At 47.2% G+C, this 23182-nt stretch overlaps 4 protein-coding genes across 4 annotated transcripts; 1 reads left to right on the forward strand and 3 right to left on the reverse strand.

Moving 5' to 3' along the window:
- Window positions 1-4476: 4476 nt before the first annotated feature.
- On the reverse strand, window positions 4477-9241 carry FOXG_07301 (serine/threonine protein kinase; the record flags this gene model as incomplete). The annotated part of the gene is made up of 7 exons (XM_018385903.1): window positions 4477-4935; window positions 4985-5204; window positions 5251-5453; window positions 5517-5874; window positions 5924-8134; window positions 8186-8933; window positions 8998-9241. The coding sequence occupies 7 exons, from the start codon at window positions 9239-9241 to the stop codon at window positions 4477-4479; spliced, it is 4443 nt and encodes a 1480-aa protein (XP_018244671.1).
- A 466-nt stretch (window positions 9242-9707) lies between these two features.
- Window positions 9708-12613, forward strand: FOXG_19740 (uncharacterized protein; the record flags this gene model as incomplete). Its single annotated transcript, XM_018400005.1, has 5 exons — window positions 9708-9983; window positions 10100-10563; window positions 10618-11547; window positions 11603-11970; window positions 12015-12613. The coding sequence occupies 5 exons, from the start codon at window positions 9708-9710 to the stop codon at window positions 12611-12613; spliced, it is 2637 nt and encodes an 878-aa protein (XP_018244672.1).
- A 99-nt stretch (window positions 12614-12712) lies between these two features.
- Window positions 12713-13567, reverse strand: FOXG_07302 (uncharacterized protein; the record flags this gene model as incomplete). Its single annotated transcript, XM_018385904.1, has 1 exon — window positions 12713-13567. The coding sequence occupies one exon, from the start codon at window positions 13565-13567 to the stop codon at window positions 12713-12715; it is 855 nt and encodes a 284-aa protein (XP_018244673.1).
- Window positions 13568-16539: 2972 nt separating this feature from the next.
- On the reverse strand, window positions 16540-22140 carry FOXG_19741 (uncharacterized protein; the record flags this gene model as incomplete). Its single annotated transcript, XM_018400006.1, has 3 exons — window positions 16540-17485; window positions 19304-20915; window positions 20967-22140. The coding sequence occupies 3 exons, from the start codon at window positions 22138-22140 to the stop codon at window positions 16540-16542; spliced, it is 3732 nt and encodes a 1243-aa protein (XP_018244674.1).
- Between the last annotated feature and the right edge of the window lie 1042 nt (window positions 22141-23182).

The following is a 23182-nucleotide window of genomic DNA, read 5'->3' on the forward strand; positions in this document are numbered from 1 at the left end:
GGGTCAAGGAAGGTCGGCGCGACCGGGGGTTCGGCGCTGTGGTATATGCGGCAAGACGGGACATAATGCAAGAACATGTCAGGAGGATATTGAGGTATCTGGAGAAGAGGATAGTAAGTAATTTTAATTGATTAGCTACTTTGTGGTGTTTTTATTGCAATATTTAGTTTGAAGGCTAAGAAAAGTGGCTCACATACTTGTCTGGCTCACATACTTGTGATTCACGTTATATTACATATATTACACACGCTGCGAAGCTTTGAGCTACCACCTCAAACTCTATAAGAACCGTCCAGGGTTCAGGACCAAAGCACCAATGAGATGATAAAGCGCCCCTACCATCGCTGAAAGTGGAGTCGCGGCACCGACTACTACAGAGAAGGAAGCTGATAAGATTGAGGAAAACAGGGATAACGGCCCAATCAAGACGCGTCAAAGTCCTCTTTCAGTTGAATCTGGAGCTGGAATAATGATGTAGGTCCTCAGAACATCCAGCAGGACTTCTTTTGGCTACACAAAGAGCTTTTTAGAACGTATTTCTCTGCGTGGAGACTTTACAACGACTATTTGGAGAAATTGTTGATTCAGATAGTAGGTATATCCAACGAAGTTGATTAATTGACTGATTTGTTCGCAGGCAAACAACGCGGTAGCCACCTTTATTGAGGAACTGACCGAGACGGAATACCATCATCTCACTGAGCTGGCATTTCTTGAGACCCGCTTAGTACAAGTCCCCACTATGTTGGCAGCTTCAAGGGACGTCCTTGAAGAGCTATTATCAGACCTGCGTATATCGATATCCATCGAAATTCTGGCCCTTATATCGATATCCAGATAAGTGGGAGAAATTATCTGGATATCGATATATCCAGGTAGATATCCATACAACAACATAGCCACTTTAGCAAGGTTGATATCCAGATAAACCACATATAATTCTTGTAGGCTAGAAGAAAGAACAAGAAAGTACCCTAATCTAGAAAGTCCTCTGCCTCTGTTTCAACGCTAAATTCAACAGCAACGCTGGAAATAACGCCCCTGCCACCGTGAGACTTGGGTACAATGATACCCTCGCACATCCAGTTGCCCACACACTCAACCTTCGCCAGGTTCTCGCAGGTCATGCTCTCTCTATCCCATGATAGCGTACGCCGCGCCGATGAGAAGTGAGACTCAACATCAGATGATTCAGGAGGGATTGAGAGGATATCAATTGCCATGCGGGATAACCGCGGATATGCTTTCCTTTGATCTCGATGTAGCCACCACTGGAGAGGAGAGCCAGTTATTCGGGTCGGTGGTGCATCAATAAAGGTTTCGAAGTCATCGGCGTCGTCTAAGATAGGACCAGTAACAGCAATATCGCTCAACAACTCATCCAGCTCGTTGTGCTGCCTCCCAGAGGAAGAGGACACATCTAGAGGCACCCGCAAGGATTCTGGGATTGGCGCGGCATTATATTCATCTAGCCAAATTTGCTGGGCAGCAGCAATAGCAGGCGCGTGCCAGGATTCTTGCCAATTCCGCTCAATGTATTTTCTTCGTTTCGAGGGATCGAGAAGGAGTGCGGCGGCATATACAGGTGTCTGGTCTGATAAGGTGTAGTACTTATTAAGTACGAACCAGCCCATATCGATGCAGTGTACCATGTGGGGATCATGGTTTTCCTTTGAACTATAAAGCTCCTAAATAAGACAATTAGTTAGCCGATCAATTAGATAAAAGAAAAAACATCGCCACCGACCTTATACTTCTCGTACTGTCGCAATAAAACATCCATTATCGAGAGTGATTGGGAGAGTGTAGATCGCGCCCCTTCGGCCAACAACGTAGTTGAGGCAAACGGCTGTAGGAAACGATGCGTCCGTTCAATAAACTCCCACTCTGAAGCTAGCAGGATATCGTCTTGAAGCTCTCTATCATGTTCAATTAGGAACTGTTTTACACGGGATTGGTAACGCAGAAAATTATCCAACAATCGATACCATGAAATCCAGCGTGTGGCATTATCTATACCTAGTCGGAGCTTTATTTCATCGTCCCATATAGCCGTATGAAGCGTAGATTTACGTATCCAGACAGCGATGTTGTGTACTTTCCGTAGGGGCACGATATGCTGCCATCCAGTGAAGTTCTCAAGTATACGATTGCCTCTTCGCAAAGCTCTTCTTCTCTGATGGGCTTCATCTGTTCTTGTTGTCTGTCCGGCGTCGTGCAAGGTGCCGTAGAACTGTGCAAACAACTGATCGTTTGAGGTATCATCGGTGGCATCAAGAGCGGCGATTAGTGCCTCTTTTGAAGACGCGAGAAGAAATGCTTGAAGGGATAGGTTAATAATGTGGGCGACACAGCGGATACGGCGCTTAGAGGGATCAAACGTCAACTAGCAACCGATTAATCCTAATCCAGAGATAAGGGAAGGGCTATCGTACCCCATAGTCGTCTCGTAACCGCCGTGAGAGATAAGACAAGCAGGTATCATTTGAAGTGGCATTATCCCCTACATGGTAGCCCACTTTAGAAGCAATGCCGTACTTTGCCAGTGTATCGATAATTAGAGATGCCTGGGTTTCACCACTATGGCTATAGAGACATTCCGGCATCGCTAGCAGTGCCCTTTGTGGCCGATGATCCTGATCAACCCATCGCGCAGAGATGGCGAGTATCCCATGGCGATGGGGCGATGTCCAGAGATCAGAGAGGATATGGATCTTTGAGATGGAAGCTTCAAGAGTTGCCATGAGCTGAGAAGAATATAACTCATATGTGGCATCAATCAGTCGCATTAGAGCACTTCGGTTGGTCACTAAAAGGTCCTCTATAGCAGGATTAGCTGCTAGCATAATCTCTTGCATCTCATCCCAGTTAATTGCTGAGAAGGCAAGCCGGCGGCGTGTGATTAGGCTGATTATTGCATCTAAATACCGATCGCGGTCGAACATACGGCGGAGAGAGACATCCGAGTAACGAGAGGGAAAGAAAGCATCAATCCGAGGGCGTGTGGCTTCCCTTTCATCATCTAGAACATCAGAACTGCCCCCAATGAGCGTGCGATCGAGGGAAGAGATAATATCGGCATGGCACCGCCGGGCGTGATGCCATGCGTTGTCCCGCTTCCGATTCGCCCAGGGCTTATCGGCAGGGCAATGGAGACATCGATACATCGCCATACCCCTGGATTTGCGCTTACGTGACCCGCCGGTGGTGTTCTGGGTGTCCTCATCAGGATACGTTGCTTTGAAGAAGAGGGAAAAGTCCAGAGACGTCCCAGTAATGGGCTGGTCCGAAATCGAGGGCGTAGAGGCGGCGGTGGTCTGAGATGATGCCATGGTCGATAAATCACCTGGATAAGCTAATTATGCTAGAATACCTAGGGCCGTTTGAACGAGTACTGAGATGGTGGTGCTGATGTTGAAATTGAGAGAAGTTGTCAGACAATTGGCTCCACAGGGATCATTGATGGCACCCGTCAATTGATGAGAGTTATCTAAAGAACAAAAGAAATCGAACAGCCATGTGTTCGGGAACAGCTATTTGAGCTCATGTTAGGATTATGCGACAGGCCAGATGTGAAACCGGATACGCGACCCCAAGGTACGCCCCGTGTTTCATATCCAGTCGCACGAACCTAGTGGTGATATGCGACAGAAGCCTTTTCATCATCTAATCGATTGATAAGATCTTTTCAGCCAATCAGAGAGCGGTATTTCGGTGGATATCAATCTCGATATCAATTTAAGAGGCAGAGAGTTATATCGATATCGATATATATCAATATCGATATATATCAATATCGATATATATCAATATCGATATATCCAGATAGCACGGTTGATATCGATATATCATATCCAAATACGCAGGTCTGGCTATTATGTCTTTGTCGTGAGATGACCGATAGTGGAGACGAGAAGATTACCGAATCGATCCGCATTGGCAGCCTTTCAGCAACATATCCGCGAATGTGCAGGCTACACCAGAGTAGCAGAATGTCTACAACAACGAGTTCAGAAGATCACACAGCTTTTGGCTAACACTTTATCCTTCCGGGAACAATTGAACGCCAAGGTGCAAAACAACAGTATGCTAAAACTGAACAACGTTATTACTACCCTGACTGTACTATACTTGCCTGCATCTTTCGTGGCAGTAGGTTTCAACTGCCCATCTCTCCAGCCATATATAACGCTGATTAGTCACAGTCTTTCTTTGGTATGAACTTCTTCGATTTCGATAACGAGTCACGTCAGATCGTGGGAACCCCCATCCTTTGGATTTACTTTCTCTGCTCTGCGGCTATGACTGTCTTGACCTATATGTTTTATCATTTGTTGATCCAGAAAACACCGCTGAAGCAAATAACCTGGAAGATACCTTCAATAAAAATGTATATCAAGACGAGGACGAGAAAGAAGGAACTTGATAAGGGGCCAGAGCTTGTGTAATTTAGCAGAGGATTCCTATTACCTAAATCTATGTACCGAGCGAGTTGCTGACATCTATCTGAAGCACCAAATACGGACCCTCAAGTATGTCCACCATGATACGTGCAATAGTCTCATTTCCCTCACAATAAACACTCAGCTTTGCTTGATAACCCGCTGATACACCGATATCTGCCAGCTTCGTAATCTTCGGCCGAACATCTGGACTTCGGGTTTCAATGTTTAGAAGAAGAAGATGGTCGCTCCCAGATTGCGACCCCAAAGCAAGAATCTTTCTCGAATGCTCGACAGTTGCGATCTTCAGAATACGATAGTTTTGGATGGGCGGATGGATGACTACCGTTGGACTCGATTCAAAACCTTCGTATCTGAGATGGAACAGTCGCTCCGCTTGTGAGGCTATGATGAGTTCGGATCTTCGGCTCTGATTATCACTCTGCAGGCACGCCATGTCGGTGAATAATCTTTCGACATTATTGTTCATGGACTGGAGACGTCTTGTTAGAAGATGATGATATAGTTTCAGCAATACTAACCCATTGCATTAAATCTTGTTGCTTCATATCTAAAGGCTCGATGATGAATACATTCACCGATAGAGTTGAACCATTGCGAACAATTATATAACCTTGGTTTCTCGTTTCAAGGGTCAGGCAGGTGATCTCGCCTGGAGGCAATTCCAGGAGGGTAGCCTTTTGATCAACGATACAAACACCAGCATCTTTGTGTTCGCTCTTCGCCGTGTCCGAGTAGATGCTAAATCATATGTTAGGATTGCTCAATATTTCTAGGAGTCATTTACCTTGCCGCTGGGGCAGGCTGAGGAGCTGGATCGAATACAATTCTGCCAGTGAATAATGAAGGACGGCCTCTCTTATCCTGAAGGATACAGGCCAAGGAGTTCCTGTCAGGAGAAACTGCCAGCATATGAATTTCTGGATGTGACAGGGTTACTCTGCTGTACATGTTCAGCTTACGGTCAAATTCGACGTCGAATATGTAACACTGTGAGAGATTAGTAGGTTAAGCTTGGAGACAATCTAGTAGTGTATAACTGCCTGTACTTACATTGAACAATTCATCTGTCGTTGCTGCGATCAAGTATCTGTTAGTTAGCCTCACTGATCTCCACGAGCGACTCCAATCTGCAAGGGAATACTGTCCAGCGACTGTCAGGGTTGACTCTCGTTCACTGTCCGTTGAACTCATTCTTGAACCCATACTATCGACCCTGCGGTACGGTATTGCATTGGCTAACCCAGAGCGGTCGTCGAATAGTGTGATGGTTTTGCCGGTCCAGTAGGCTACCCTACTACCGTCTGGCGAGCACACGCAGTCTTTGTACTTTAGCTTCTTATCCACTTCTAGTCTCCATCGACGAATATTTGTCTGTGCGAGTGACTGCTTGCTCTTGCGTCGGAAAAGGCTATCTTTTATTAGTCATTCTTTTCCTATCATATTGATTATGAACCTACCCTAAAACCTTCTCTTGTGCCTTTTGAACTAGGGAATGAGGCATTGAGTCGTTTTCGGTGATGCTGAACTCGCTTTCCACGGTGCTGTACTTCTTCAGTGTCGTCTGCAAAAGTTCGACAATTCTATCTGCACCGCACCGGCTGCCCTGATCGATCAAGAGCACTTCACTCTCTAGGGACTTGAGCATATATCTCACAGCACCTCCTTCCAAAGGACTCCGTTCGGCGGCCAATTTTATCAACTTTTCGTGCTGCTCAACAACTCCGCGGTTAATCTCGAACCCGATATTGGATTTGTTGTACTGATAAAAATAGTCGACGTTTTTGTTGCTGTACAAAAGTCGTGACTCGCTGTAGCCTCCGAAGCCTTTGTATCCTTCTCCCATATATGTGAAAATGAGGCTGAGAATACAACCAAATGACCAAATATCACTATTCCCATTCATTGTCCTGCCTTCTAGTTCTGCTTCGACTGGTAGGAACATGTCTGTACCTCGGAAGTTTTGAGTCGCTGAGGCTTGGCTGGATTGGTCTTTGAAGCGTGTCCTGAAAAGATTACTTAGATCTGCTTGTGACCTTGTTCTTGTCTTCACTCTCGAGAGACCAAAGTCGCTAAGCTTCCATATCATGTCACGATTGGAAGCTTCTGATCTTCTGCGAGTATCGTGAAAGATAAGAATATTGCTCGGCTTGAGGTCCATATGGTAGCAAACAATCGGATCACCCTCTGATGTAGTCATCTTCCTGTGAAGAAAATCAAGGGCGTCCGCAAGCTCTCTAGCAGAGCGAATGATGCTCTCTCGTGTACTCGTGTCGCCAGGAGGTATTTCCGGATTTCTCTTCATATATTCCTGCAAGTCCAGATCTGCCAATGGCATGAGAAGACTAAAGGTCGATGGCTTTCCTTCTATGACAATAGTGCCAAAACTCTTGAGGATGTTGTCATGCGTCGCCTGGCCGCTGAAGATATCTCTGATTGCTTTGACCTCCTTCTTGAAGCTTGCCTTTGCGGTGTCGGCGCAGATAAAGTCTTTGCGAGCGACGGTCATGAGTCTCGAAGTAGGCTGACTGAAATTCCCATCCGTGGTTAAGTGGCCCTTCGGGATCGTGACTTTATATACAACGCCAAAAGCTCCGGTCCCGATCTGCTCTTGCTCCAGCCATGGCAGTGATATTTGGTCATCGCTGCGAATCGTCACAACATCTAGACTCCCAAGCACCAGGGTGCAGAAGGTGCGCTGCTCATCAAAAAAGTCTCGTCTATCAGACGGCCGTGAGAAGAGACGTTCAAGAAATTCCTTGCTGGCTGGTAAGAGGTTTGGTGTCTCTTGGTCTTCTTGAAACTCCGCCTCATTTCCAAACACTAGCTTATCCAGAAATTCCTTTGTGGCGTCGATTGAGCACTTGGCGTATATTAAAACTGCCAAGAAATGTTGAAGTTTCCTTTCCTTGACCTTTTCCGCAAATTTACGTGCGTTGACTTGGTCAGTGTCCGTTGGCATTTTTGCATTCGCGGCTTTCAAGGCTTCATAAACAGCCTCCAGATTTGACGGCGAAAGGACATGCTTGACCATTCCTCGCGTGGCGAACTTTTCTGTCGTATTTTTCTTTTCAAGGCCATCTTTGAGTTGTGATCTTATGCTATCGAGTAAGTCCTCATATAGCGACTCCTTCGTGAAAGCAAAAAAGCGCGAAGAGTTCGGCCGGTCAAGAGAGATAATTGACATCAAGACGAGGCCTTTAAGGTGGGAAGCGATATGGCGGAATAGGCGACGTCGTAACTCGACTTCGGAGTCGCTGCTAATTTGATGTGGTTCTGAGTTATGTATCGACGAGGAGCGCTGAATTAGCCATGGGACAACTGTTGCAATGTCTTCAGGTACACAACCACATATCGGGCATGTGTATGGAGGCCGAGCTCGCCGGAGCTCGCACCACTCTTTGAGTTCTGAAATTTCGTCTTTTGTTCCACAATCTTGATGATCGGCTTTGACATGCTCATCGAAGTCGCCTTCATCGTCAAAATACTGCTCCTCGTGATCAATATCGCAGCACCAGCTGATAAGCTTGTGGACCTCTTCCGTCCATCTAGAAGAATGCTTGTCCTCCATATGCCTAGCCCACGCGTCGTATCGAGAAAACAGCTGAGGTGGATCGACACACTCTTCTGATATACAAGTATACGGCTCGATGTCATCATCAACATGTCTCCTATGAGGTTTCAGGTCGAAGTCGTGAGATATATATTCCATGCATACTTACTCCCAAGCTCTTTTCTCCTTGGCAGAAGCTGGTAACTTCTGTGCACAATATGGGCAACAGGTAACTGTTGCTTGAGGAATATCAGGGTATATGGCATCTCGCAGCTGAACAGAAACAATAGACGTAGCTCCCTTAGATCTAGGCGAGGAAGATTCGTATCTTTCCAATGCTTTACTTGAGTCTGGAATTGTGGGCTCGGTGACTGATATGTCAGATATAAGCTGATTGACTCGTATTTGAAGTGGTTTTCGTGAACCTAGGTTAGATTTCTGTGCAGACACATCTATAGATTTGCTAACAGGCTCGTCAGTTGCTTCGGACGTTGGCTCATGTTGTCTCGGAGTCTTTAACTTCAGTTGATGACTGTGACGGTATTGAATACGAAAATATCGGAAAGCAATGGACACGGCCAATTGCTTACAGAGCGTGATAGAAGCCCCAGGCTTTCCCTTCCGCTTGGGTATATCGATGAGCTTCTCTTTCAGCCGGGAGAAAACCAAGCCCTCTGTTGACCCGTTGTCAACCTTTTCAATGAACGAAGTAATCCTCTGCGTCAAATTCGTCGATGATGAATGGCGTATTGCCAAACCCAAACGATGAAGGCCATGGACAGCCTCTTCAAGAGCCTTTAAGGACTCAATCAGTGGAGAAGAAATACTTGCAGTATCTTCCGATTCCATTTCGGCAACGACTGATGGCTGTGAAGTGTCGCTCAAGTCGTATGTCTTTTGATCCTCGATTTCAACAACTATGGTGGAACCAGGAATCAGCTAAGTAAGTGATATCATGCAGAACAATCAACATGGACTCACTGCGTTCTAGGTTACGCATTGATATTTGAAGCAGTTGTAAAACCAGATTTCGAAGAGAGTCGCTGTACATCAATCGAGTGTCCAGGCACACACTCTCGTGAGCAAAGACGCCAAGGTACGACGCCCATTTTTCAAACTCATCCCGTAGAACCTCAATAACTGGAAGGCTTCTCGCATCTGGGACATGCAAAATGTCCGCAAATCTAGACCTGCATCGCTGGGATAGATCATAGATCTCTGACATATCAAATTTTTGTGATACGAATATGATATTCTGATAAGGCTTGCAAAGAGCTTCCCGTACCACCGAAATAAGATGAGGATGATCTAGAGATTCACGGCACAACTGTATGTACTGACCAGCACCCCTCTTTTCAGCCTGATTCGTAATATTAGTAAAGGTTACTTTTGGTGATCCATTTGGTGGCAGACGGACCCACCAAAAGACAATAGCATGACCTTGTTTATGCAGGATTTGCTGTCAGTGCATTCAGCCCGTAAGCGCTAAGAGGCAGTGAATCTCTCGATACCTTGACGCAGTTGGTACCGATACTTCTGAAAATATTCGAATGGCTTTTCAAAAGTTCTTACCCCTCAATGGCCTCAATTTGAGCTGATGGTTGGTGAAGACATATGTAGCAACCTTTTTGAACTTTCTGCTTTTACCATCTTTGTTGTATTCTTATTATGGAAGCTTCTTAATCTCGAAGATGATTTTAGAGTACGAAACATTGCTCTCAGATGTATCTCGTCTTTTTGCCTCCCCTCTTCCTTGGTCATGCAATGCAAGTTCAAATGATGCAGAACGCATTATAATCGAAGAAACCGGAGCGTTATTGGCGGTATACATGGGAGAGATTCCTATACACCTCGCAAATAAAAACACACTAAGCGATGAAAAGCTTGACAGAATTGCCTTGCTGCTGGCAAGTCTTCTCTTGAATCTCGAAAATCTTGTGAACGACGACATACCCCTCTGGAATACAGTACGTGAATTCATATTATTCTCCAAGTATTGATCTGTAGCCTGGCGCGGTTCTGTTTCAGCAATACATTGTGAAAGAACCTTGGGTAGTACTCTGAGTGCTGACAAGTCTGCCAGTCCACGACGGAAGTAGCTGTCATGTTCCCAAAGCTCAATGCATTGCGTCTTTCAATCCAACGAGAACCATCTATCGATACCTGCGCTCGATATCTTTCTCTTCACCAACAACCCATCAAGTTCAAAGCCACCCGCCGCCGTATTTCGGGTATCCTTGAAGACATTAAAAGGACTACAGGTGATCGCCCTGCAGAGTCAGTTGTCCAGCCCCCGATGGATGCACCGATAACACCTGTACAATTTCATGAGTCGTTTTATACCTGTACTACTGGGGTACTTGACGCCTTTCAACATCATCTCAAAGTCTGTGAGCCACGGAGTTCTAATCACAAAGCCTTTCTCCATCTCAAAGGTTCCCCAAATTCCGGCATGGAAGACCAAGGGGACCGGGTAGATATCCTGCTAGCAATATGCAGCCTACAAGAAGCTTGGCAAGAAGTACGATGCGCATTTTTGGGTTGCAAGTAAGTGCCGCCTACGGCCAGGCTTAAAATAAACCTGAGACTGACTTCCTCCAGGCCTCTCAGCACCCCTCCTGGGGAGCCAGGCTGCATCAGAAGTATTTGTGAAGTTGCTCGTGAGACATACGAATTCGCTGGTGTTGTCGAAGTCCATGTTTGCGAGCAGCAAATTTTTAATAAGTCGATCGAAGAGACAGGGACGCCATATTCCAACGCAGTCCCTGCTATTACGCTCTCCAATCTAATGGACAAGGGTTTATTGGCGAACCGCTACACATTCCCAGAAAAACATAAGCTTGTTCTAGCATTCAACCTCGCCCAGTCTCTGCTCCAACTTTATTGCAGTCAATGGATCCAAAAGGACTGGACTGCAGAAGAATTATATTTTTTGTACGAGACTGACAAGAAGAAAGTTCACAATATTCATCAACCATATATCTGCTGCTTCTTTGACGGGAGGACTTACAAATCCGATATCGAAGACAGCTGGCACAGATATCCCTTTATACTTGCCTTTGGCAAGTTGCTCTTTGAGATAGCCGAAGGCAAACCCATTGTGGTTGAAAAATCGAAAGACGGGAGATTCAGCCTTCTCAGGACATTAAACCTACGATTCGAGAAAAGATGCAAAGATTATTTCTCGACGGACTATTCTCGGGCCATTCTTGGTTGTCTGAGATTTCAGAAACTATTGCAGGAACTTACAGTTGGTAATGAGCTAATAAAGTGCAGACGTGTTATCCAAAAAGAGATTGTAGAACCTTTAGGCCGAGAGGTCGCAAGGTTTAACAATGTGACCCCTGGTTCTCAGGACCTGGATTTGAACGAGACATTTTTTCTGGACACAGCCAACAGCCAAAAGCAAACAGCAAGATCAAAAGACTTGGACAGTTTAGAACACGCCTGTTCTTCTGTCAATGAGGCCCCAAGCCTTCCAATCAGGCTCCTGCAGTTCAGTGATTATTCGGAAGCTTCGTCGGAAGAGAAGTCTGTTTCCTATTACACCAAAATACTTTGTACGTTTGCTGAGTCCTTATCCTAGAAAGAACTTTGCAAGGTCCTTCCTGAAACGATTTGAGGAGTTCAGAACACATCATGTCTCACGATCTGAGCAAGCTCCACGGGTAAAGATCGCGGTTCTAGATACCGGCTTAAATCTTGATGATCCTAGTATCCGTGCTTTACGGCGTAGGATAGAATGCTGCAATCGATCACGGGAGATCAACAGCTATAGAAATCCGATAAGGGAAACTCGAAACTTCACGGCAGACTCGGACGCCGATGCAGAAGGCCATGGAACCCGAGTCGCAGGGCTTCTTCTAACAGTCGCACCAGAAGCTGATGTTTATGTGGGAAAGATATCTCACAAAATGACGACTGAGGTTTCTGATAGAACGATTCTAGAGGCACGTACCTGAGTTGTATACTGTGATCAAGGACCTACTAACACGAAGGGAAGGCTTTTCAATGGGCTATTGGTGATATTGGTGCGGACATTGTTTCCATGTCATTTGGATTTGTCGCAGATCCTGTATGGAAAGGTGACATGGACCGAGCGATCCGTAGTGCGTATTTGTCGAACAAGCTTTTATTTGCCGCGGCATCCAACTACGGAGCCAACAAGCGTAGAACGTACCCGGCCAACGCAACGACAGTCTTCTGCATACACGCGACGGATGGGAACGGAAACAAAAGTGGAATGGACCCTGTTCCTCTTCAAAACAACAACAATTTTACCACGCTAGGGGTAGCGGTGCCGTGTGGCTATACAGATGGAAAGGAGAACTTTCTCAGCGGGTCATCTTACTCGACCCCCATTGCGGTAGGAATTGCTGCAAACATATTGGACCAGGCGGGAGTATTGCAAAGAAATGGAGTGTTAGATGTCGATCAGCGTAAGAAGCTTTACGGCTACGACGGCATGAAAGGAGTCTTCGAACTTATGGCATGTCAGACGGACCGTTATGATTACCTGGCACCTTGGAATCTTTGGCATGGGGCCGCGGATTCGGATACAGTATGGGCTAAGATCAAGGAAGTACTTAGGAAATAAACTATCAATCGATCTCAAATCAAACGTGGTTGTCTTCAGGTGGGAAATTTCTGAATTGAAAGCTATGGATAGCCCAGGATCGCTTCAGACTTTCTGCATTCATGCAAGAATAATCCATCTAGACTCAGCTTCATCCTCAAAAGACGTTCCATCAACCACTACCATCTCATCGTCGAAGTCATCCAAAGCAACCTCGCATCTAATGTCATCGCTCAGATCCAGCTCAGGAGTCTCATCCTCCTTGAGGACCTGGGAACCATCTTGCATGGTAGCGCCCTTTACTTCCACCTTGTGTTTGACTTCTCCAGACTTATATGTGATCTTACGCAACCGCAATGCCACAACACAGTCATCGCCTCGCTCGAACGAAAACCCCTGTGCTTTCGTAGAGTGGGTACCCATCTCAAGTCCGCCTGAAGCTGGATTCCCAGGGTGCCCAGCTCCAGTAGACATGTCAAAACCACGCCGCTCTTGATGGGAAGATTGCACAGATACTTCTCGGCCGACTTTGATACCGGTGATCATGTACACCGGTAGAGCAAATCTCGCCGATCGCATGAAGGACCTTATCACAGGCACAGTCATGCTTGAGCGGATGTAGTCATCGGTCGGGTTGAAAAACATTGTTTCGAGGGAACCGAAGCTGTAAACCGTGTCATCGTCGAGTTCAGTATTGACCCCCGCATTTGCGCCAACACCAAGGACTGTAGAGAGAAACTTAGCCCAGATGCCAAATTTCCCACTGAATAACTCTTTACGTGTAGCGGTAAAGCCTTCCATTTTGTGCGGCCCATAGATCTCATCTGACGAGATCTTCAGGCGTTGTGTTGGGCCAGCGTTCAGCGGGTTCAAAGTTGTTGGATTATCCAAGATGTGGCCGAGATCAACTGGGCCATATGGAGGTGGCGGGGTGGTGAGATCGGAAACAAGGATGTAAGTGTTCTTGGTCGCCATTGTGCAACTCTTGCCTATGTCCCAACCTATATCTAGACAATGGAAATGCCACGTACTCTGTATTGAAAAGGCCATGAGCTTTTTTCAGCTCCGCAGATGCGGCTGTATGCACGTGCTCTGGAACTACTGAAGCATCCAAAGTACCTCGACTTTTCAATGCAAAGCCAAGGCGGGGCGCCTCGGCGGTAAGGAATGCACTTCCCAAGCCTCATCACATTGTCTTGGCTTGCAGGCTTCGCCTCCTGCGAATCATTGACCGAAGTCTCGTCTCAGTGGCGGGGGTCAGTTCCACTCAGCGAGACATAGTACGCGCCATACTCCGAATTAATAATTAGTTTTAGCATTTATGTATCTCTTTGAGCGGCACAAGGCATCCACAAAGTCACGACAGGGGCGAGGGGCCAATCAAAATGACCGCAACGGGTGGTACCTTCGCACACACCTAAATTAGTGTGTGATATAAGTACCAGCAGTAGCATTGTTACAAATCGCTACATCACATACTTTACAACCGTACCTGCTTACTGGACCTCGCGAATTTCCTGAAATAGGCTGTAAATAGCCTCCTTTCCCTTCCTTTTTTTAAAAGGTCGTGGCTGCCCTTGCCGAAAGCCCTTGCAAGCTAGGCAAGGGCTTGAGCTGCCCCTGCCTCTGTAGACATGATTGATATCTCAGAGATATCAATCAGCATTGCCGATTGATCTCTTCGTACCTAAGCTAATGACCACCTGCAGCAGAAGGCTTTATTATGAGAATTGACAGTCTTGATTCATCAGCCGCACCAATTAAAGAGTCTTCCGATGGCTTTATTCCTACAGGATCATCAGTAGGCTCTTCCATTCCGAGGTTGAGTAATGATGGGCTGACAGGGTGATCTCCAGATGATCAAGGCAGCACAATTTACCACTGAGTTTCCACTTCCACTCGCCGCTAAAGGATCTACACCGGGGCGGGCCGATCTTGACTAAACGAGTTCTAATATTGCGAGGTTGGCTTTTTAACTCCCCAACCATTAGCTTCTAGCGTATAATACTATCATAACCGAGGGGCGCTAGATGACAACTGGCATACAGCCGCATTTATCCGCCCTGTCATCGAGCTTGTTGCCTGCTGTCCGTCCCACATGTCTTACTACCCCGCTTGATCAAGGAAAGGACAGTCAACATTCAAGGCTTGAGTGCAAACTTCATGGATGGCCTTTTGTCGACGTTGGTCGAGAATATGCAATCACTCCACTTTCAGATGTCCCGATGCAACCAACAATTGCACTGTCATGAAGCACACTGTCATTGCTGTACTTACGGCAAAGGAGAGAAGAGACAATATGGTGATTGGTCAAAAACAGGAAACGTAGTGCATCTCTTAGGGCACGGACCATCAAATCGTGTATCAGGACCTGATACCGAGGGTAATTGGTACAGTAGGGTAAAGAGAGGTAGGCATGACGGGATCCGGATCTGACTATTGTTGCTTATAGTATAATCGTAGGGTATAGGACCTGGCGAGCCCCAGGTGGTACTGTTAATAGAGCTAAATCAGAGAAGAGGAAATAAAAGAGAAAGAGAAATCGGGGGGTAAATAAAACTGTAATGACATTATCTGAAATAAGCAATTATGGATAACCAAGCAACGTGCACGGGCCAGTTGCGTTGTATCCTGTCATGTTACCGCCACGACTGCGTACAGTAGGGTGCGGCCTGTGTGACGGACTGTGTTCTCGCAGCGATCTATCACCAAGTCTAATGCCCTCATGGTACACGATATTTTCTGTTCATCCACGTAGGAGCTCCTAATACACAAATCCCCTTGCTGGCACCCTTGTGCCATAACATAGTCTGACATCAATGAATGTCGATCTGGTAACCGCGTCATTGCTCGTAGGATATCACGTCGAGCGTTCTCAAAGATGACCCGCCATTGAGTTCTCTCTGGCCATAGGCCGGTAGATGCAAGAGCATCGCTGCCCAAGTCCTTGGCACTCATGCGTGGCTGATTCATCTGGTCAAAAAAATTCTCCTCTCGCTCTAATACATCACTTAGATGGGCGCGCGCCTCACAGTTCAGGCTTCGGACGTCTTTGCTCAAATCAGGCCGAGATGACTTTGCGAGTCTTGCTCCCTTCTTCGATTTTTTAGTTTCTTGAAGGACCTCGAACCATCTGCTACCTTCCCGAGAAGGAAAGAACCGTTGACAGGCGACGCCCTCGATCCATGGTAACTCAGCAGCCGGCTCCAGACCTGATATTGGCCTTCCTCTCTCTCGTGGGTTTTTCCAGAGGTGCTCCTTCATACAATGGAGCCTCATCTTTTGGGCTTGGCGGAACATACAGCCACATTTCCGGCACTTCCGTCCGTCCAATCTCGGTGCAGCAAGGCAAGAAATCGGTTCAATCGGTATGTATGGTAATTGAAGTTTAGCCTGGTTTTGGAGAAGATTTGGGATTGCGTTGACCTGCTCGACCAACTTGCGCCGGCACTCCAGAGCAATGTCATTGTGTTTTGTCCTGAGGTGTGTGTTAACCTCGTTAGGGAGGGTTGCAAATCCGCATAACTCGCACACTAAAAGTTGATATTCTGGAAGAATAACGAATGGGTAGATTGGGTTGGACGATTGAGACTGCTTACTAGGGTCCATTGTCTTCATTAGCAAGAAACTTATTTTACTGCGATTAGGTATATGCTTCCCTATATCTCGGTCTTGGTTAAGGGAAAGATCTCTATAAACTATTTAAGAAGATTATTGCTAGTAAATGTACACTGTGAATTACGCGTACTCGCGCCCTCTCACCAACTACGTGTCTTGTGATTAATTTAATTGACCCTGGTCTAAATGAAGTCTACCCCTAGCATAAATGAAGTTTACCCCCTGTGAAACTCAAGCCTACTCCCTGTCAGGTGGGTCTAGAAATTAAATTCTACTCCCCTGTAAAAATCAATTCTACCCTGGGTTGTTTGGCATAAAACAAATGAATTCTACGTAGAATTGATTTTGGTATGGTGCACTAGGCTTGGGCTATTCTTCTCTGCTTCCTCCTGGCTTTGTCCCTGTTGCATCTTTTGCTTGATAGTTTTGGCTCGTTGGTCTACAGCGTATTTGATGATACAGAGACGAGAGATGGCCATAATGGCAGAAAGCTTTGGCGTGAAACCCTCATAGCCCTCCCACGTACCGTCTGCCCGCACACTAAGAACAGTCAAGAAGCTGACAAGAACGCTGTCATACTCCGTGTCCTTAGTGAAATGGTCAAGAACAGAGATATATAGCTCGAGAACGGCAGTTTCTAGTAGATCAAGAAGTCTGACAATCTCGGGCGCTTCTGGATCACCCCCATTTTCTTTCCAAGCGTCAGTCAAGTCATCTGCGTGTTCCATCGTGGCATCGTAAGCTCTCTGTTGCCGTGTGCTGAGTTTGAACGGTGGTCTATCGGCTTTATTCTCAAAAGACATGCATCGGACAATGTAAGCAAGTAGCTGCTTGACCACAAGTGCATACCTCCTCTGTGTCTCGGGCTTGAACCGGAAATGGAATGGCTTTGTCCTCTCTTTCATCAGTTCTTTGCGATTGACCTCAAATAGAGCGTTCCAAGATACAATATCTGGTGTAATGACGGCCTTGGCATGGTTAACCAGCCGATCGAATGCGATGTGTATGAAGCGCAGTTGAGCATCGTCTGACTTGTCTGGATCATCCGGATCCACTTCGTATTCCATAGCAATCAAGCCCCTCAAGAAGTCCTTTTTCCCACTAAAATCCTTCAAGTGGACAGCAGAACCAAGCCGGCGAAGCCACGGATTCGGCGCAGTAAAGTCATTCTCCTCATCGATACGCTCCGCTTCTCGACTTCGAATATCTTTACCCTTGCTCTGGAACGCATCAATGGCCCTCTGGAGTGCGGCTTGTGACTCGTTATCTTGGGCCCTTGATTATTCGAGATTCAGCCCTCTTGCCACCTCAAATAGCTCGCTTCCCGGCCCACTAGAGAATAGTCGTTGATAACAGACTCCTGTTCTCCACGGACTGTTACTCCTTTCTTCATCTGTCATGGCAGCTGAGCGACGTCCACCTTTAAGTTCCATGTCCCAATCATGCTTAACCCTGAGATGTTCTCGAATCCGCCTCAACTCTGCGCCCACATATGGGCAATTGGGCCGAGACGACGTGCTTCGCTCTGGGATAAACTCACAAGGAAATAGACTGTAAAAGAATAGGTAAAGCAGCAGTTTTACCGAACTCCTAATAGACGAGCCTAGAATACTGAAGAAGGATTTTTCTGAGACCCTGAATGCACTCTAGTTACGTAAAACCCTTTAACGTGGTAGATAAAGGGAGCGACGCAGACAAGTAAGCGACGCACTACCTTATATACCTTAAAATCCAGTTTTTAAAAGCTTATAAAAAACTTAAATTAAGTCTATAATAGCTATAATTTTAATAGCTTATATGTAAGTCTTAAATTAAGTTATACTATTTTTCTTAAACTTTTTAAAAAATTATTTATAGCTATAAACTTAAAAATCTATTTACACTGTAAAATACACTGTATTTTAAGTTTTTCTATATAAAATAAAATAGAAAAGAATATTAAAAAAATATATTTTAATACAGCTAACTATACTCTTTTATAAAATATTTTTATTAGATTTTTAGCTATTTTATTTAAGGTAAAAATCCCTATAGAGTAAGCTATTTTTAGCCGTACAGTGCTGTGCGTCGCTTACTTGTCTGCGTCGCATGCTTATCAACCACGTTATACTTATATCTGGCTTATTATCAACCGATTTCAAGCTCTTTAATGCCCTCCCCCCCCCCCCCCCCCCCCCTTTGCTATTCACTTCCCCTTCTTGATACTTTCGCCTCAGCACGGCTAACCTCAAACCATGAACTTTTTTGACCGCCTCTAAACATGCGCTGATAGGTAACATCATTTCTCCACAGGTGTGATTGTTGGTCTAGCCTGCTTAAGTCTACTGGGTTACCCCTCTCCAGAACATCACTATGTTCTTGCCGGTAGTGCTCTCGTATCCGGCGAAGATCTCGTCCAATGTAACGACAGGAATTGCAGCCTAGCCCATTATGCAGCGGCGGCTCGAGATACGGTACTGGCTCTGCCTCCGGAGGTGGAAACTTCCAGTGCTGTAAGTCATCTGTATCCTTGAGTATGTTCAGTATCTCCAGGATCTGGTTACTAATGTTCCGGCGTTCTTTAAGTGTAAGATGCTGACGGTGCAGGGGATCGACAAGATGTGCCTTTACCTGTCTAGCCAGGATAGCTGTCTTGCAATCCAGGCATATAAACTAGGTTTAATTTCGACGACGTGGACGAACGGCCCCGATTCTGAGCGGGTGCATCGTCGCTTATGGGCTCGGCTGCCTTATCATCTCCCTCAGGTGACGGTCTGGGACATATAGTTCACAGGTAAACGAGTTGACGTCTTCTTCGATTCCCAATAACCAGTGATTCTTCGCTACTTAGGCTGTGGCTATTGCTTCAGTCGACATAGTACCGCGCACAAGACGACAAATCAAGGTATCAATCGCAGTCCGCTTGTTATTCGAAGGCGAATTCCTCCTAAATCTGATATGAAAGGCCGCTTTTTGGAGATAGTGGTAAGGCTTATGATGAGTGGCTTGCGTAAGTTTCAAACTGGGCGCGAAATCGGCCTCCAAATGGGGATAGAAACCCTGGGCTCACCACTTTTATCACATCCCCATAAGAAGTTTTGCCAGCTTGCCGACACTCGTTCATAAGCTCGGAGCAGCGCCGGCTGAAGATGATCTGGATAGGCGCCGTCGAGACCGTAGGTTGTATGCCGCTGCATAGGCCTGTGTCCGCTCTGCCATGCATAAGCCACTTCATGCCCCGCCGTCCCGGTCGTATCACCAAATCTATTGAAGCGTGCAACAGCGGCATGAACATGGCGTTCCGTGATAGCAATTGAGATTTGACGGTACATCTGGACCCCGATGCCGAATGGGATACCAGTGGCAGCACTACAATGCCGCCGAAGCTCCTTGGTGAATGTTGAGGCGGTCCAAGGTGTTGGTTTTTGGCCTACCTGGGAGAGTGGGGAGAAGAGAAGTGCGTTGGTATGCTCGATATGAAAACATTCACGCAAGATTGATATTGCCACTGGCCGTATATAGACGAGATACTGGAACATAAGCCGAGAGACAGGTTTGGAAAAGAAGCGGATGACATAAAACTCGTTGTTAGTGGCCAGACGAGCCCTGTGGTGCCTAGTTATGGAGCACATTTTTGCACCCCATAAGCCAATACCTCGCTCTCTTGAAGCAGTATTGAAACACTCTAGCGTCAACAGCTCCGTAATCCGTGCGCACTGGCCGCCGTCAAAGTTACAAAGCACTATTAGTCCCTTCAAGTGATCATCGTGAGCTTCCAAATATGCGCGAGCGGCTTTGGCATCCCGGGTACTCTGGTTTTGACCCTGTTCTTGGAGCAGACCGTCGACCGGGGATATGCATGCTCTCAGTAGTAACTCGGGGTAGGCATCTGTTAGCTGATTGACGGGATCGGATACGAAGGAGTAGCCCGGTGTTGTCGTTGATAGATTATCTCGAATCAGCGACAAATCGAGGTGAGTAGGCTCCCAGTCATACATCAAACGGGAACACGATGCTGTGACTGAGCGCAGCACTTTACAAGCCAGGCCACGAAAGTCCACCATCGAAAGTCGTTGGTTGCCATTCCAGGACAGTACCTCGCCGTCATCGCTCCAATGGAATCGGAAAGTGGACCCTTGAGACCGCCGAAGAGCGTTGCCGTAAGACAAGAGACTCAAGAATTCGCCCATGGGCGATAACGTGCCATCACACATGTACTCGCGCCGGGCCGCATTGAGCCTTCGCAGCAGCCCGTGACGCGGTGGGCGTGCAATACCACCGTAGATACGTGAGAAATGAGGCAGCACGGCTTCGAGAAAGACCAACCGAGAACAGTATATAAGTCTCGCTAGGATAGGGGTGAACCGGTGAGGCTGGAGGTATTCGTTGCCGTTAGGGGTTGACAGCCCGCGTACAGCACTGAAGTACACTAGCATCGTCGAGCTCGCGAGCCCACCTTCAAAGTCCTCGGCGATAGCAAAGTAACAAAAGCGCAGTAAGACGTCGGCCGCGGGGTCTTGGGAGAGTTGCTCCTGGTTGTCCAAAGACCAAGCGGAAGTCGACTCGGCGTCAGAGAGATCATCTGCTTCTATAGCCACACTACTCTGGCTGTCATATTTCGATGTATCGTGTCCATCACTCTCCTCACATTCACTTTCATCCTCGCCTTCATCCTCTTCACCACCATAATCATCATCATCATTCTCCTCTTCTTCACCCCCATCATCTCCACTCTCATGATCATTCATACTCTGTCCTCAATCCTGGTTATCTGTACGGTCCATATCAGCAGGCTCCTCAGACTGCCAGACACCATCCACCCAGAGCTCACGAAGAGCTCTAAACTGATGTCTGTTCAACCCTCGCCCTGTAATTGCCCGCATAGTTGTCGGTAATAGTCGGGACAGTCGAAGCCAGAAGCAGATAAAGCGCTTTAGTTCCTTCCGGTAGACCTTCTCAGAAGACGGCTTTGCCACCAGCTCGAAGGGCGCTTTGTAGGGGCGGTCTGGGAACCTGGAACGAAGCCATCTTCTCAGGCATACATCGGTCCTCCGAACGGTCTCGCCGCATTGGTCGAGGAGGCGATCAAGCGCTACCATCATCGATGCCAATTTTCGTTCGTCTCGCGCTAGGCTATAGATTACTTCTTCTCCCTGGATACCCAGGGGCATAGGCTGGTTGGTCCTACAATTAGGTAACTCCGTAAGCGCAACAAGGATATCACGACGTGTATCTTGGAACATCGTTTCCCAGCCAGTACGCCGCATCCAATTCGTCTGTAAGGCGATAGATACCGGTGCTGCGCTGTCATATCGTCTCGTACGGCCTCCTTCTACACCCCCTAATCTTGCACACTCATCAGCAAAGAGCTTTTGGGCCAGCAGCTTAACGGCGTCTGGACAAGCTTGTAGGAGAGTACTACAAGGTAGAGAGCCGCGGCTAGGGTTATTGTCGGCGATAATCCATGACCTTCGGATATCATTCGCCGACCAGCTCTGAAATGACAAGCCTTGCTGGATGTGATCACTCAGCCAGTGTCGCGTCTGTTGTCGAGCTGCGAGCTTGGTGTCTTTGCTGTGCTTTGACTTCACATGGGCTAGTAAGACCTTTTCGCTGATAGAGCGAAGACCACAATGTTTACAGGCCGAACCCTTATATACCGTAAGGTTTGGGTGTGGCGGCGAGCCGTTTGGTCGCAGTGGCAGTGTCTCTGGGTTTGAAAGATTGAGAGAATAGATTAGTGGCTTCAAACCACGGCGGGCAGACTTAGGTATATGATGCTTGTCGCCTGGGTGACGCGGCGCGCGTGTAGGGTTAATGGCGAAGCCGCATTCGACGCAAATTATTGCTGGCTCTGGCGAATTGTAGTACAAGCCGAGACTCTCGAGCTTTTGGAGCTGACTCGGCCGCAATGTGACAATAGCATCAGTGTACGTCGCGAGACCTGTCATATTGATAAAGAGGCGCAGCGGAGTTCTTTTCGGAGCAAGCCACGTCTTCCGCAGCGGACCATCTTCGAAAGTCTGTGCTTATCCCGTTCAATCTCTTTGACAAGATATCCAGCAGCTGACCGACCTGCGTAGAGCTCACCGGATCACCCCAGCCAGCCAGTCTAGTGAGCCAAGTCCTGGTGATGAAAGTGCCATTGATATTTATTCTGGTGCAACATCGAAAAGGCGCCGGCTTGAACAGAGCGCCATACCAAGGGAGAAAATAAAAGCCATCCAAGAACTAAGCGTCGGCTTCGTCATTGATAGCGATGTGCCATTCACCATCTTCGAGCACAGCATTCTTCGGAAGATCTTCAACCATTTCAACAGCGATTTAGTGGTCCAGATGGCGTGGAGTGGTAGCTCTATCACTAGAGAGATACATCGGCTCTTTGAAGCGAAGCGAGATGCCATCAAGACAGAGCTCTGTAACGCTTTGACAGCGGTGCACATTATCTTCGATCCCTGGACGTCACCGAATCGCTTTGCAATCATGGCTGTATTTGCGCACTTTATCGATCAACTGGGGCATCAGCAGTCCCGTCTGCTGGCTCTGCGTCGTCAATTTGGTGCTCATAGTGGCGAGAACCTTGCGGGTTCTCTGATCGACATCGTCCACGAATGGGAGATTGAGGGGCGAGTTGGCTGTGCCATCTCTGATAACATGACGGCAAATGATACTTGCCTGTAATATATGTACCAGCGGCTCGATCCATCGATGACACCTGTTGATATCAAAGCCCGCCGGATGCGATGCTATGGGCACACGCTCAATCTCGTCGCGCGTGCCTTTCTCTTTGGCAAAGACGCCGAGTCATTCGAGCTGGAGTCTGACATCAACGGCATGCGCGGTCTTGTTGAGCAGGACCTGGATCATTGGCACACGAAGGGACCTATTGGGAAGCTCCGCAACATTGTCAAGTTTATCCGTTCATCGCCGCAGCGGAGCGAACAGTTCAAGCGAGTTGCCCGGGAGCAGGATCACGAGGAATACCGGCTTTGC

Source organism: Fusarium oxysporum, chromosome 6, assembly GCF_000149955.1.
Source record: "Fusarium oxysporum f. sp. lycopersici 4287 chromosome 6, whole genome shotgun sequence".
Classification (NCBI taxonomy): domain Eukaryota; kingdom Fungi; phylum Ascomycota; class Sordariomycetes; order Hypocreales; family Nectriaceae; genus Fusarium; species Fusarium oxysporum.